Raw genomic sequence first — 15,219 nt, 5'->3', positions numbered from 1 at the left:
GGTCACTGGAAAGGCATGACCTTGTTAGAAGTCACAACCTTTTTGAGAAAATGGCATTTACCAGCATTCATGCAAGGCAATTAGGTCTCTCAGCTGTTAAACTGCTGTACCTAGGTATGTCTTCAAACTGCTATGGAAAAAGATATGCCAATACACTATATATTCCTTTAGCTTCCCCACCCCCCAAAACCAATCTCTCCATTAAATTATATTTGCATTTAAATCATGCTCTCAAGGGACAAAATAAACAGTCTTCTTTAAAAGTAACAGAATTGGTTTACTCACAAAGCTTCATGTATACAGTATACAGACACTTTGCTTATGAATTCAGTTACAATAAGATTTTAAGTAGTTCCTCTGCATTGGTAACATCTTCTTTAGAAACCATAGTCCATAGTCCAAAACAACACTCTGTTTTGAGAGTCTAATATGTCTCTAAGCATACTGTTCCTGCATTGAAGTCTAAGCTGAACTCTCTCTGCAATCTAAAGGCACACAGATGGCTTCTACTCTCTCTAAGAGTCTAATGGCGTCTACAAACGGAAATGGAGTCAGAGTCCTGAAGACGCCCAATTCTGATCACATGGTATGCAGCCCCTCCCACAACAAAGAGATCAGGCAAAATTGCAAACCAATACACATATAAATACAGTAAGCAATTATATACATAACAAATAACTAGTGGAGGTTTGAGGAGGTAGCTATTACCAGCACACACACACACAAACACAAAACATGAAAACATTGCTATAAAACACCTTTCTTCTAAGATGTTGATTTAATACATGTCTGTATATAACTCTGAAACACACACACCCCTCCCCGCCCATAACATCTGCCTACATTTGAGGAAGACAAGTCAGAAAAACATGTAGTCCAATCAATTTGGAAAAGGACACCAGATTATGGAAAGTTATTGTATATGTTTCCTTAATTAAGATGATCATGGTTGTTTTTCTCATGGAGGATTAAGAAGAGTTTGAAATAGATGCATTCAATTTGTGTGTTTCCATTTAAATTGAAGTTTTTTGTTGGACAGAAATAATACATTTATGAATATGTATGTGAGAGGCATTTGTAAGATGTATTCACAATGGGAAACTAGACAAACATTGGGCATTTGCATGCATTATGCTCTTGGTTCTCTCCTAGAAATGTCCCTTTTGGCTATTTTAAGTTTTCTCTCATTGGGAAAAGTTCCACATCCACATATAAGTTTACTTGATAGAAAACCGCTTAGGAGAAGGGTTAGCAAATAAGGAACCGGTTAAATGATCTAAATCTGTCAGTCTCGTGTCCTCGAGTCCCCTATTCTTGCTAAAATGGCAAGTCTCGGGCTGGATCCACCTGTTATGATCTAGTCATCGACCGTAATAATAACAATAAAGTTTACTTACAGGCTGAAAATATGCCTTGGCCTGTTCAATACAAAAGGCTTTATTGTGGTGAGGAGCACATGTTCTGACCAGGAAAGCCAATGTTGTATCCATACTGCAGAATGATAACACTCTGACGCCACACTAACTGCATGGCTCAACGGTATTGAATTCTAGGATTTGCAGTTTTGTGAGATATTTACCCTTCTCTGTCAAATAGTTCTGGTGCCAAAACAAGCTACAAATCCCATGGTTCCATAAGATTGAGCCATGGCAGTTAAAGCAGTTTCAAACTGTTATAATTTTGCAGTATGGATGGTCTGCTAGACTCCAACATAAGAAAATCCATAGGTAGTATGAATGGGGCACTGTAGTGGAGGCAAAACCCTGAGAGAAGAAACATCTGTGCCCCAGAGGGAAGTCCTTTCATAACCCTGCCTCCGAGAAGACAGTTAATTATTGCTCATGTTCTCCAAATTGTGGAATTAGACATATGTGGGCAATAACAGAGCTACAACTTCAGGTTTAACCTTTAATAGCACTTCCATCAAGGAGATGAATTTTCTTTACTTACCGTAGTTTGAACTGCGATCGTACTTCACCGAGTTCTATCTGAACCAGTTCATTATAGCAGGCAACAATACTGCTGTTCTCCAAAAATCTCTGGGTGTTTGTGGAGGAAATAACAAAATAATAGAGAGTTAATTTGTTTTAATGAATAAAACAATTAAATTAGCATACTAAAGGATAACGAGTTAAGGAGTCCTTCCACTCTATAGTGATTCTGCTTTATATGGAAGTATGTGCTTTCACTATTTATCCATTTTCCAGAAATAAAGCCAACAATAAATAATTACAATGTACAATCTAAAGATGGCAAAGAGATGTTCAGTGCCATCCTGCCCAAACAAGTTGATTTTAACAATTTTTGCACTGATTGCAGGACCACAAATATGTGAGAGATAAGAAAGGAAACAAGTGTTGGCACTGGTAGTTGGGTGAATCATGCTAATGGAAGATGTAGGCATAGCTCAGAGATGATTCACAGGTCCAAACGGAAGGGCCCAGATGTGAGGATTTCATTGCTTGATTCATACATTCATTCACATTTTTTTTTGTCTTCCTCCCCGGAAAGCTCAAGACAACCAACAGCTTACTGTCCTATATTTTCTGTACCGCCACCACAATGACTCCAAGCAGTAAGCACAATGAGTCAATAGTCAAAGGTAGGAGATTCTGAAGGAAAGCAGAGCAAGGTCTCCGATATCCTTTTGAGCCCTTTGGGTATTTCTTTCTCTCGATGTACAGAATTATATTTTCCCAACTGTTTTGGATCCCCCAAACAAAGTCCTGTCCTGAAGAATGCCATCCCACTGCTGGCATGGAAGTGAGCTTCATGAGCTAGCCTGGTTAGCTTAGGTATACAGACTGAGAAGGTAGAACCATCTTGTTCTTCTCTTCAGGCAACAGAATCTATTTGCAGTCTCCTAAACTATGGATTGCTGGTAGAAGGATATATGTATGATCAATTTCGGAGTGATTGCATTGTAGTGTGGCATGACATTGCCAGCTTCAATAAGAAACCAGCTGTAACAATCATGATTACACAACACCTTGTTTAACTTGCCATAATTAATTTAAACTACAGTTAGTCCATCCAATGTGAGAAATCATAGTTATGCAACACCTTCCATAGCTGAACTGCTTTAGCTGTGTGAGGGAAATTGATCTAATTTTGTGGATTAATCCTATACAATCTCGTAATCACTACACTATTCAAAAACTGGTACAATTTGAGCATGATAGCATTTTATGCATGCCACACTAGGTTATCTCAATGTGAAAGAGTTGCAGCAAATATTGGGCCCATGTTTGCTCCTCCTTACACAGCTAATGCACTTCAAAACTATGGAAGGTGTTGCATAACTGTGATTTGTCACATTGGATAAACCAACTGTAGTTAAACAAGGTGTTCTGTAATCATAATTGTTGATGCTGTTTTGTTTAAACTAGCCATAGTTTATATTAACTACAGATCCAGATTGAGCTGGCAACAATAAAAGCTGTGTTTAACATTCAAAACACAAAGAAATTAAAGCTTGCACATTCTTCTTCTTGATAAGGAAGTACATGTGTCTAAGACAGATGGCATCACATTTCTTCTCATGCATTTCCCTTACATATAGTTTATGTAGTCTGGTGAACAAATGTAGCTAATTCAAACTTTGATCTAGTGCAGGAGAGTGGTTGGGAGTAATTTTCCCTCCTCCATCCCCACTGATTGCACCCATACTCTACAGCAGTATATGAGCCAAATTTTTAACTGGGATATGAGATATTGGGGGGACTCTTGAAAGAGGATTGGCATATTGTTGCAGGTGCACATTTCGTGCTGTCTGGGGTTTTGGTCTATTTTTTCAAGGTAAAATTCCCCCCAAATCCCCCCACTGGGAGTTTAAAGGAACTAAAGCAACATAATTCTATCCTGGGATTTGTAGTTTGGTGAGACACCAGCACATTTTGTCAGAGAAGGCTAAAGACATTGTAAAACTACAGCTCTCATGATTCCACAGCATTGAACCATAGCAGTTAAAGTAATACCAACTGTATTAATCTTACAATGTAGATGCATCCTTGGAGAAAATAGAAGATGCTTTGGATATCACAGAAGTGGGTATCATGACTTAATACTGCATACAAAGGCCTGCACTCCCAGATTCTAATCTGGTACAACTGTGAGGAGGAGGCAGTTATGCATCCTAACCATGAATTTAGTTATGCTATTCTGAACTAATTAGAGCTTTTCATTATGCTCAAAACTAGGAAGAGCCTATATTATGATTAATGAAGGTGCAAGAATGCTAAAGCACAGCTTGATCCTAACTTGCGGGAATGCTGGATGACAGACAATTTGGGAAAATGGCTGATAAAGGAGATCTGTGAAACAGAAAAAAATAGATAAGCTGGCTATTGTGATTAAGGAGAAATCTCTGACTGACTTTAAGAAAGGTTGGGAAATTTTTACCTCTTGCTTTAATGATGTTGTACCCCACTTTGAACCACAGGGAAAGACTATTATTATTATTATTATTATTATTATTATTATTACCTTTTGGCAACAACAATGGGAGCATTTATGAACTTGAGATTCATGAATTAGTTTTCTTTTAAGTAACATTGTGATTACATTATTAATTAGAGGGAAGAGACTAATAAGGGATTATTATTATTATTTTTTGTCGTGTCAGGAGAGACTTGAGAAATTGCAAGTCACTTCTGGTGTGAGAGAATTGGCCGTCTGCAAGGATGTTGCCCAGGGGATGCCCGGATGTTTTGATGTTTTATCATCCTTGTGGGAGGCTTCTCTCATGTCCCCACTTGAGGAGCTGGAGCTGGCATAGGGAGCTCATCCGCCTCTCCCCGGATTCGAACCTGCGACCTGTCGGTCTTCAGTCCTGCCGGCACAGGGGTTTAACCCTGTGGAAGGTTTGTAGGATTTTTTAAAGTAATTGTTTAGTTGTCATTTATTTGCAGTGTATAATATGTAGCTGTGTAGTTTTGGTAATCTAAAATGTATGTTCATTTATTTTATTTTGTGTTTTTCTTGAATATTTTAAAATCATAATTTTAAGGTCCTCTTCTAGCCATTGCTGTCCACTCTGTATCACCAAGCATAAAAGCCCAGGCAGTTTTATATGTTAGGATACTAGATCCCTCTTTTCCAAAAGAAATCACATAAATCTTGACATCTGTCACAGGAACTTACATCCAGGCTTATAGAAATGTATCTGCCATTCTCTTTTCTTTTCCTGAAATTTCAGTCTGCAGCTGTCACCCACAATTTTGCTGCTTACTATCTTATTTACATAGAAGTCAGAGAATATTTGTAGTTGGCATGTGATCCAAATAGGTAGCTCAACAGTTCATGATGTTCAAAGAATACATGAGAGAAAACAGTGACTGAAGACTGATAAATAAGTGGCTCATTACGACATGCAAAAATTAATAACATAGGCAACCAATAAATATGAGAAGACAATGGATGAAGACTGATACATGAGTTGTTTATCATGTAAAGAATGTTGTAATAACATTTACATACCCTATTAAAACCTGCATGGAGAAGGGGAAGGACAGAGGGTTCTTCTTGGCCAGCGGGACTACAGAAATGCAGAATATGTCATCACTTAAGAGACCTGAAATATTCTGATACATCAGTAAAGTAAAAGTACTCATACACAGAGAGGGGAAATGAGGTATTTCACTTTTACCTTTCCATACACCACCCGCCTCCCCCAACACTTCAAATTATTTTCTTCCCATAAATCAGTGGTTCCCAACCTATTGTCCATGGATCACAGTCATCCGCAAGAATGAAAATATGGTCCGCAGCCTCAGCGTTACTACACCATTGCCTCAAAATCACATGACAATGAGAGCAACTGGTCTCATGAAATCCTCTTATAGTGCCAAGGCAACAGGGATGTCAGGAGGGGAGAGGTTGACTTCCCATGAAAAATTACTACTACCACATCAGCTCAAGGTTATTACATATGGTTTTCTGTGGGTGAGAAGATGGCGAATACTGCATGGTATATGTTCTGTATCAGAAACTAGAGCTGATGTGGTCTATCCAGTGCAATTTTCTGAATCAGCACCCCAAATATCCAAACCAAATCTAAAATTGACCAAAAACAGATTTGTAACCCTTTTGGAGAGTGGTCCCTGGTCAAAATTGTCCCTGGTCAAAAAAAGGTTGGAAACCACTGCCATAAATGAGCAGAAACTCTGCAGGTTGGTAAATGATTATAAAACAAATAGAGTTCTCTCCCATCACTACCAATTAATTCAATAAGATAAACTTGGGAAGGGGGGGGGGACTTTCACACATAACATGCCCCCAAAATTTATTTACCCTTTAGTAGCTGATAGTAGCTATGGTGATTATTTGACAAAATTTATATGGAAGAATAAATGATATAATACTGATTTAATCAGAGTTACAAGCTCTGCCTCAAATCACGATTTTCCATCAGGTGTTCAAATTGCCATCCCTGCCAAGTAATTCACTGTTTACATTTTCAAAGCACAGAATTCCAAACCTCATTTCAAGGTTCTCTTGTAATTTTGTAACACAGTACTTCTTTATTAACAGACTCTTAAATCCCGTTATGTTTGCATTTGGCGGGGGGGGGGGGGGGGGTGGTGGTAAAAAAACACAAATCCAGAATTATAAGTTGCTAAGGGTATATGCATTTTTGGGAACACTCTATACATACACACTTTAATTTTTTTCCTTCCATTCTAAATTCAAATCTTTTTACAAATGTCTGTAAAATGTTCATCTTTCCTTTCAAAAACAAAATTCTCACCCATCCCTACACATCCATATTCCATTAATAAATAATAAAGCATCAAAAAAGTATTTGGCAGTAGTTCATTCAATTTTCCAATGAATATCTGTTTTCCAGATGTACTCCATGGTTTTTCTTTTTTGTATTGCCAACTGAGCCACACAAGATTCAAACATCTCAACTGCATGGTGTACACAGGATAAAGACATCTCAATTGGACGGTGTATACTCTTCATAAGCTTCTCTGTACTTCTTCCTGAATATAATATTCTTGCAAACCCTTTTTCAATTACATGCTAACTAGGGAAGATAGAAATTCCAGCACAGCAAATATGAAGGGCAGTACTTTGTGGAAAGTCATCCGATTTGCTTAGACTTTTGGACAAGGGTGAAATTTCAATAATACAATGTTTAACTATGTTAAGAAGAGAAATAATCTTGTCTGCCATTCTCTGTGGGTGTGTTCTGATGATGAGATTTTCCTGTGAGACTTCTGTTTCATCTCTCTATGGCAAGCCTTCAATTTTTGTGGAGGTTAGGGGTGCAGTTCTCACATAAAAGTGGAAAACCACAAATTTAAAAACCCACTATATTTTTAACCAAAGAGCATATCAGCCTGGGAATCTGTAAGTGCTCCATTGCAACTCGATAGTCAACTTCCAATTTACCCTGGAAGACCTAGAGCAGTGTTTCTCAACCTTTCTAATGCTGCAACCCTTTAATACAGTTATCTATATTGTGATGACCCCCAACCATAAAATTATTTTCGTTGCTACTTCATAACTATAATTTTGCTACTGTTGTGAATCATAATGTAAATATTTACATGAATGAATGTATTTTACAGTGAATGAATGTATTTTCATTCACTGGACCAAATTTGGCACAAATACCCAATACGCCTAAATTTGAATACTGGTGGGGTTGGGGAGGATTGATTTTGTCATTTGGGAGTTATAGTTGCTGGGATTTACAGTTCACTTACAATCAAAGAGCATTCTGAACTCCACCAATGATGAAATGGAACCAAACCTGGCACAGAGAACTCCCACGAACAACAGAAAATACCGGGAGGGTTTGGCGGGCATTGACCTTGAGTTTTGGAGTTGTAGTTCACCTACATCCAGAGAGTACCATGGACTCAAACAATGATGGATCGGGACCAAACTTGGCACACATCTTCAATATGCACAAATGTGAACACTGGTGGAGTTTGGGGAAAATAGGCCTTAACATTTGGGAGTTGTAGTTGCTGAGATTTATAGTTCACCTACAATCAAAGAGCATTTTAAATCCCACCAACAATAGAATTGGGCCAAACTTCCATACAGAACCACCAAAACCTACAGAAAATACTGTGCTTTCTGATGGTCTTTGGTGACCCCTCTGACACCTACTCACGACCCCCCCCCCCCGGGGAGACCTGACCCCCAGGTTGAGAAACACTGAGCTAGAGGTTCCCAGGGAGCAAATTAGTCAAATATATGAATAATCAAACCAGGAAGATTTAAACCTGCAAAAGTGGGTGGTTGACTGTACTTTGAAAAAGTCAATTGAAAGCTCTAAAACAATTTCTGGAAAAAATTATCTGAGACCACATATAATATTTTGCATTATAATGAAATATTTTTCCACAACATGTATGAAAGGTAGTTCAATGAACATTGTAAAACCAGTATTAACAAGATACACTCTCAAAAATACTTACATTTGTGGAACAACACCTAGTATTACAGTATGTTCTGCAGGCTTTGTAGCACGTATTGCCCTGGAATTAGGAAATGCCATATAATATCCAATTAAAGAATTTTAAGTAATATATCATCCAAAAGGAAATACACATTTTTCTCATATATAAGTACTCGTGCTCAACAGGGTTGCTAGTTAGGCTACATCAATAATTATTTCTGAAAAGACAAGGCACTTCTTAAAGTAAAACATTGTCTGGTTTCTTCAGTTATCAGTACCGCAGTAGAAACAAAAAAATCCAGCGATGCTAACATGTGTGGGAATATATACATACATGCATGTATATCAATGTACCATAATTCGATCCTAGCCTACAGAGTGAATTATGGAAAACTGCACCTGATAGAATTTGAAACTTTCAGAAACTGAGATTCAGAAACAATCAGTTTCTCTCATGATAATTATCTGAAGGGCATACATTTCTGGAATGCATGTGGAAAATATGGGAATGAAGGACTTCTGGCCTATGAATGCCACCACATGCTCCACAGTCATGCTGGAGGACAGCAAAAATGACAAGAACTGATATATTCTGTTGGACAAGAAACTGCAGATACTGGTCCCATGGATACAGGGATCGTATTGTATATGAAACTGACCATGATCCCATATCGCAGTCTACATCACATAACTTAGGTACTTAGCAAGGAACCCTCCTAGAGAATTGTAAAACTACATACCAATTGATAAACATACAGTAGACCAAAATGCCCCAATGCACACTGGGCTCTATCAATACACATTGACACACTTTGCCTAATGTCCCGATGAGGCCGTGATGCACAATGTTCGCTCCAAATTAATTCTGGTCACTGGTTTTTAAACTGGTTCTACAGATAGTTTTTTTAAGGATCTTGATTCCTCCAGCATACAACCAGCTACAATATGCATCCACTTGTCTCCACACTTGTATAACAAGATGGTTGCTACACTAAATGTGCATTCAGTTCCCTATAGCATTTCCATTCTTAGGAACTAAAGCAAAGTATTGATTTGGCTTGTAGAGTACTGTTTCCCAGATTTCAAGCCTTCCTTTACACATATTATTCCCGCCGTCACAGTTCTTCAGTCAAAGGCCATCAGACTGAATAAAGTGTTTCTTTATACAAAAATGTCCTCCATATAAACCCATTACTTTTTCTTGAGATCTAGCTTTTGGTTATTCTGTTTGGAAGAATATGCAATTATGTGACAGCTCCTTCCCTGCCTACAATCTAAAATACTACAAGCACAGATATATTGCTACCATTGTAGAAGCAACTGGACGTGATAACACTACATTAAAAATTCAGCTTACCAAAGCTCATATGGAGCAAAAGATAATTACCTACAGATGGCTTCTGCATCAAAGTATCTGGAGTTTCTATGATCTATGACTATTATTTCATGATGTTTATCAAGAAAGCATTCAAGTGCTGATTCCGGTGTCCGAGCAATGTTACACCTGTATCCAGCTCTGTCGCAAGCCCACCAGAATCCATCACTCTGTTTGTCTTCTTTTGCAAAGATCAGTAATACCTATGCAATACAAAATACAATCTCAGATATTTTGGCCCAGTCCTTTGTCAAAATGGAGAACATAGTCCAGCAATGAGGAAACTTTGGCCCTACAGTGTTTTGGACTTCAACCTCTACCATTCCTACCAGCCAGTAAGATGGCTGGGATTTCTGGGATTTGAAGTCCAAAACACCTGAAGGACCAAAGTTTGCCCAGGCCTGCCATAGTCAAATATCAGTAGAAGACTTACAAGGTAGCAATTAAGCAATTCTAGCTTTAAAATCTATACATTATTAACACAGTCAGAATCATCTGGGCCATAGTGTTTCCATTATTGATGTATGGTTGTGAAAGCTGGACAGTAAAGAAAACTAAGGGAAAAATCAGCTCATTTGTAATGTGATAGCAGTTCTGTAGATACCACAAACTACTGGGACTTTCACTGAGAATCAAAATGACAAAATTGATGCAATCCTACTTTGCACGCATGAAGATGACTCACTGGAAAAGACAATAGTGCTTTGTAAAGTTCAAGGAAGAAGAAAAAGAGGGAGTCTGTATTACAGATAGGTAAAACCTCAACCAAAGAACCCACAACTCTGTGCTTGTATGACTTCAGCAGGGCTGTTACTAACATAGTTAACAGCAGGTTCTTTTGGTGGGCCCATATTTATTTTTGTTATTATTGCGTGCTTTCAAGCCGGGTTTTTTTTTTTCAGTTCTGGCAATCCCAAATTTGGGGAAAGCTTTGTACCAGAGAGTAAGCAATCAACTACCAGAGAATTGATGGAATACAAACCATCAGGCATATTCCATTTTCAACGGCCATTTGTCTGCTGGGACACAAATACCTCTGCTTCTTCCTCTTTTCCTTTGATCTTCCTACGAGGGGCATTCCTTAAAGATTTCCCCTGACCCACTTCTATTTATCACAGGACACTGAAATTGCACATGTGTAATTATATAAGTCTCTATAGGTTATGTGTCAATTTACAACTCAGAGCTGACAACGGTCTTGATTTTACAGGTGCTGAAGTGGTTGAGGTTTGATAATGGACCCAGTGGAATACCGAGCAGTCATCAAGTTCCTTTACTTGAAAGGCTGCACACCAAAGAAGACATTCGATGAGATGAAAGAGGTTTATGGGGATGATTCCCCATCATATGATGTAGTCAAGAACTGGCATCGTCAATTCAAATGCGGTCAGACTTTGGTGCAAACAACTCAAATTCCAGGGCGACCTCAGTCTTCTATTTATGAACACACAATCCAGCAAGTGGAAGTCACCATTTTGGAAAATCATCCCGTAACCATTCACTACATAGCCGAAAATGTCAAGATTAATGTGGGATCTGTGGAAAACATCATCCAAGACCAAGACCCCGGCTGCTCCAGAAGCAAGAAGAAGTAAAATGCTCTCAGGCTGTATTGACAATGTGCCATGGAAACAAGGAGGACATTTTCAACAGACTGATCACACAGGATAAAAGCTGGGCCCATCACTATGATCCTGAGACTACAGTCCAGTCAATGCAATTGAAGCATCATGACTCACCGCCTCCAAAGAACGCACGTGCCCAACTCTCAGCAGGCAAGGTCATGCTCACAGTATTTTGGGACCAGCACCAGGATTGATGGATTTCCTAGCAAGGGTTCCATGATCACTGGGGCATACTAGGTTTTACTACTGCAGAAATTGCGGAAGGCCATCAAAACCAAGAGACACGGCATGCTCACCAAAGGTGTCCGCCTTCTGCAAGACAATGCACTAATTCATAACTCACATGTTGCCTAAATGGAAGCATGCTCCTATGGCTTTGAAATTCTACCACATCCCCCTTATTCACCCGATCTCACACCATCGAACTTCCATCTCTTTCCAACAATGAAGTTATTTTTGAAGGGCTCTGATATCTGAAGTCACAACGTGGCTTTTGGAGTAACCTGTCAACTTCTACAAGTGAGGTGCTTACAGTTGCTTAAAAAGATGGGAGAAGTGTATGTTCCTAGGTGGCACCTATGGAGAGAAGGACTAATAACTGTGCCAAGTTTCATTGCTACTAGTCCACAGGAAGTGGGTCAGGGGAAATCTTTAATGAACGCCCCTCGTACATAAGCAACTTTTACATTATATAGCCAAGTGGAGAGGCCATGCTATGTTTGACAACTTAACACAATTAATCATATCAGCCTATCATTAACTAACAGAAAGTAAAAAAGAAAGCTTTTGAAAAATGTCAGCTTCAGTTTCCATATTGTTTGCCAAGAATCACTAAAGCTACCCTCCTGTAAAGTAAATGTCAAAGGTTGTGAAGTCCTATTTTTTTCAAATGAATAGATTGTCTTGTTCATTTCCTTGGTCCACCCAGTATAGATTAAGAAAAGACTGATCCTAATTTTTTTAATGTGTTATGCCCATAACCATGGTGTTGCCATGTGAAAATAAACACATCTCATCCATGGGCTTGGCAAGGTGACCCTGATTTCATTTTATCTGAACTGCTGATTTCCCAACAATAAGTGATACGATGATTAATACTACCATTGTAGCACTATGTATGTCAGCATATGACTAATTCAGTCGGGAAATTACATGCTTGCAGATGCCTATAAGCAGCAGCCCCATGCAGATTGAGGAATCTGAAGGTAGAAATTTTAAAAAGTAACTTTTACAAGCTCTATACAGCACTTGAGAGAGAGCTATGCAGAAGTCTATTAAACATACTTTGTTGTAAATGGACTTGCACAGACTAGTTTTCTTGGAAATTGTTCAGAATTTCTGGAACTATGCTTATTAGTTAGAACCATACATTCTGTAGCATGATATCAGTGTTATGATTTTGTGGGGGATGGGGGACACCCCTGATAGTATCAGATGATGTGGTCTGCAGCTTCCACATCACCCTAATTACGCCACTGGTCCCAGATCTTCCTGACTGAAGCCCCTGCTACACTGCCATATTATTTATTTATTTATTTATTTATTTATTTGGTTATTTACAGTATTTATTCCACCCTTCTCACCCCACAGGAGACTCAGCGCGGATTACAATGCACATATACATGGCAAACATCCAATGCTATTAGACATACAACATGTATAGACAGACACAGAGGCAATTTAACATTGCAGCCTTCCAGCTTCATGAGGGTATGCTTGATTGTGGCCACAGGGGGAGCTGCTGCTTCACCGTCCACTTGTGACACTTAGTCCTTGATGGAGTACTCCCTTATTCTTATGCATGCTGATGGAAGGTTGTATGGTGTTGTAAATTAGTTAAATTAGCCTCCCCGCATAAAGCGGTACCTAAATTTCCTACTTGACAGATGCAACTGCCTTTCAGGCTGCATAGGTCAACAGCAAGCTAGACTATTAATGGTTGGGAGCTCCCTCTGACCTGGGCTGGCTTCGAACTCATGACCTCTCGGTCAGTGATTTAATGCAGATGGCTACTAACTAGGTGCGCCACAGCTTGGTCCACATAATCCACATTATCTACTTTGAACTGAATTATATGAGTTTACATGGCGATATTATCCAGTTCAAAGCAGATAATACGGATTTTATATGGCAATGTAGAAGGGGCCAGACCTATTTTTAAATAGCACAAAACACATGGGCAGTGGTACTAACTTTGTATTGCTCTTAAAGTCACAGGTCTAAAATGTTGGAGCCTAGTAATGTAAAGATATGATGAGAGGTATGAGATACTCTAGGGTACCACTACTGAATTTATTTTTAAGTTACACTGTTTCCATTGAATTGTTATAGTAAGTGCACTGAATTTTCCTACTTCAATAGCTGGTGGCAGTATAATCTCTTTGTAGACAGAATGCCTGATGAAAAAAACTAAAAACTAGAAATGGCACAATGTAAACGTTGTGCAAACTCTAACAACAATATTATTGAAATATGGCTTTAGTGGTTTTATATGTTTCTAGAATTTCCTAAATATTTTGAAACACAGGCTCACGTTGCAAACCATCTAATACTAACTACCAGCATCACAAGAATACTCACATTTATAAATGTTCAGCTCTTGTCTTTTTCCCTATATATATTAAAAATATATACTTCTGGAGCCAAGAACTGCAAAACCAAAGTTGACTTCTAACATCAAACATAGCAATTGCTGCTAAAGCAAAACCAAAGTCTTACCTGAATGGGATCTTGTGTCAGTCTCATGGGCCCAATTTCTGTCTCAGTAGCTGAAGCCTGCTAAATGAAAGCAGCATGTAAGATTTATTGTCAGCTCACGTTAACAGCATTTTGCCGAAGAGCTTAAGTAAGGCAATAAAAACATAACTTACTTCAACAAATAAATCATGAGATATGCTTTACTCTGGGTCTCGATTATACTTGACATTGCCAAGGATGCATGGATTATCTATTTCGTAAAGCACAGGAATAACTTTTGGGCTTCCACTGCACTGAAGTGTAAGTATTACATACCTAGATACCTAGATATGTAATGTCTGGAGCCCCCAGTGGCACAGTGGGTTAAACTGCTGAGCTGCTGAACTTGCTGACCAAAAGGTCGCCAGTTCAAATCTGGGGAGTGGGGTGAGCTGTCGCTGTTAGCTCCAGCTTCTGCCAACCTAGCAATTCGAAAACATGCACATGTGAGTACATCAATAGGTACCGCTCCGGTGGGAAGGTAACAGAGACTCTTCGGCTTAGAAATGGAGATGAGCACCAACCCCCAGAGTCAGAAACGACTAGACTTAATGTCAGGGGAAAACATTTAGCGTTAATCTAGATGCCTACTATAGTTTCGACATGTGGTAGATGAATGTACATTCATTACTTCAAGGATCACAGCAAACACCATAAACCACCCCTCCACCCGCCTCCCAATGATAGCTAACTTAAGGATACAACTTGCCTCTAAAACATGTATGGGCAAACCAGCTGTTTTGGACTGCAACTCTCACAATTCATAACAGTTAGGAATTGTGGGAGTTGAAGTTCAAAACACATGGAGGGCCAAAGTTTGCCCATGCCTGCTCTAAAAGATACTTCATCCTTACATTTAGTACTGAATATCATAACATACTCAAAAATTGCTTCTTCATCAAGAACCTGATTTACCACTGTATAGTTTCAATATGAATTTGAATGTCAGAAAACGCACTCAGGCAAACTCATACAGCAGGGGTCCCCAAACTACGGCCCGCGGGCCACATCCAGCCCGCCAAGGGCACTTATCTGGCCCGCGGAGGAGGAGCGCCCCCCCACAG

At 39.0% G+C, this 15,219-nt stretch overlaps 1 protein-coding gene across 2 annotated transcripts in view; it reads right to left on the bottom strand.

Moving 5' to 3' along the window:
- The window catches only part of PDE8B (phosphodiesterase 8B), a 61,489-nt gene that overhangs the window by 22,569 nt on the left and 23,701 nt on the right, over window positions 1–15,219 (bottom strand). The window contains exons 2-6 of one of the 2 annotated variants that reach the window (XM_060761625.2): window positions 14,138–14,197; window positions 9,807–9,997; window positions 8,439–8,498; window positions 5,479–5,536; window positions 1,951–2,039 (exon numbers count right to left, since the gene is read on the bottom strand). In XM_060761625.2, coding sequence (XP_060617608.2) covers window positions 1,951–2,039; window positions 5,479–5,536; window positions 8,439–8,498; window positions 9,807–9,997; window positions 14,138–14,197 — 458 coding nt within the window. The remainder of the gene's footprint in view (window positions 1–1,950; window positions 2,040–5,478; window positions 5,537–8,438; window positions 8,499–9,806; window positions 9,998–14,137; window positions 14,198–15,219) is intronic. The other variant, XM_060761626.2, reaches the window with a different exon arrangement.

This window comes from Anolis sagrei, chromosome 2 (assembly GCF_037176765.1).
Source record: "Anolis sagrei isolate rAnoSag1 chromosome 2, rAnoSag1.mat, whole genome shotgun sequence".
Classification (NCBI taxonomy): domain Eukaryota; kingdom Metazoa; phylum Chordata; class Lepidosauria; order Squamata; family Dactyloidae; genus Anolis; species Anolis sagrei.
The sequence above is the reverse complement of the archived record's forward strand: the minus strand, read 5'-3'. Positions and strand labels throughout refer to the sequence as shown.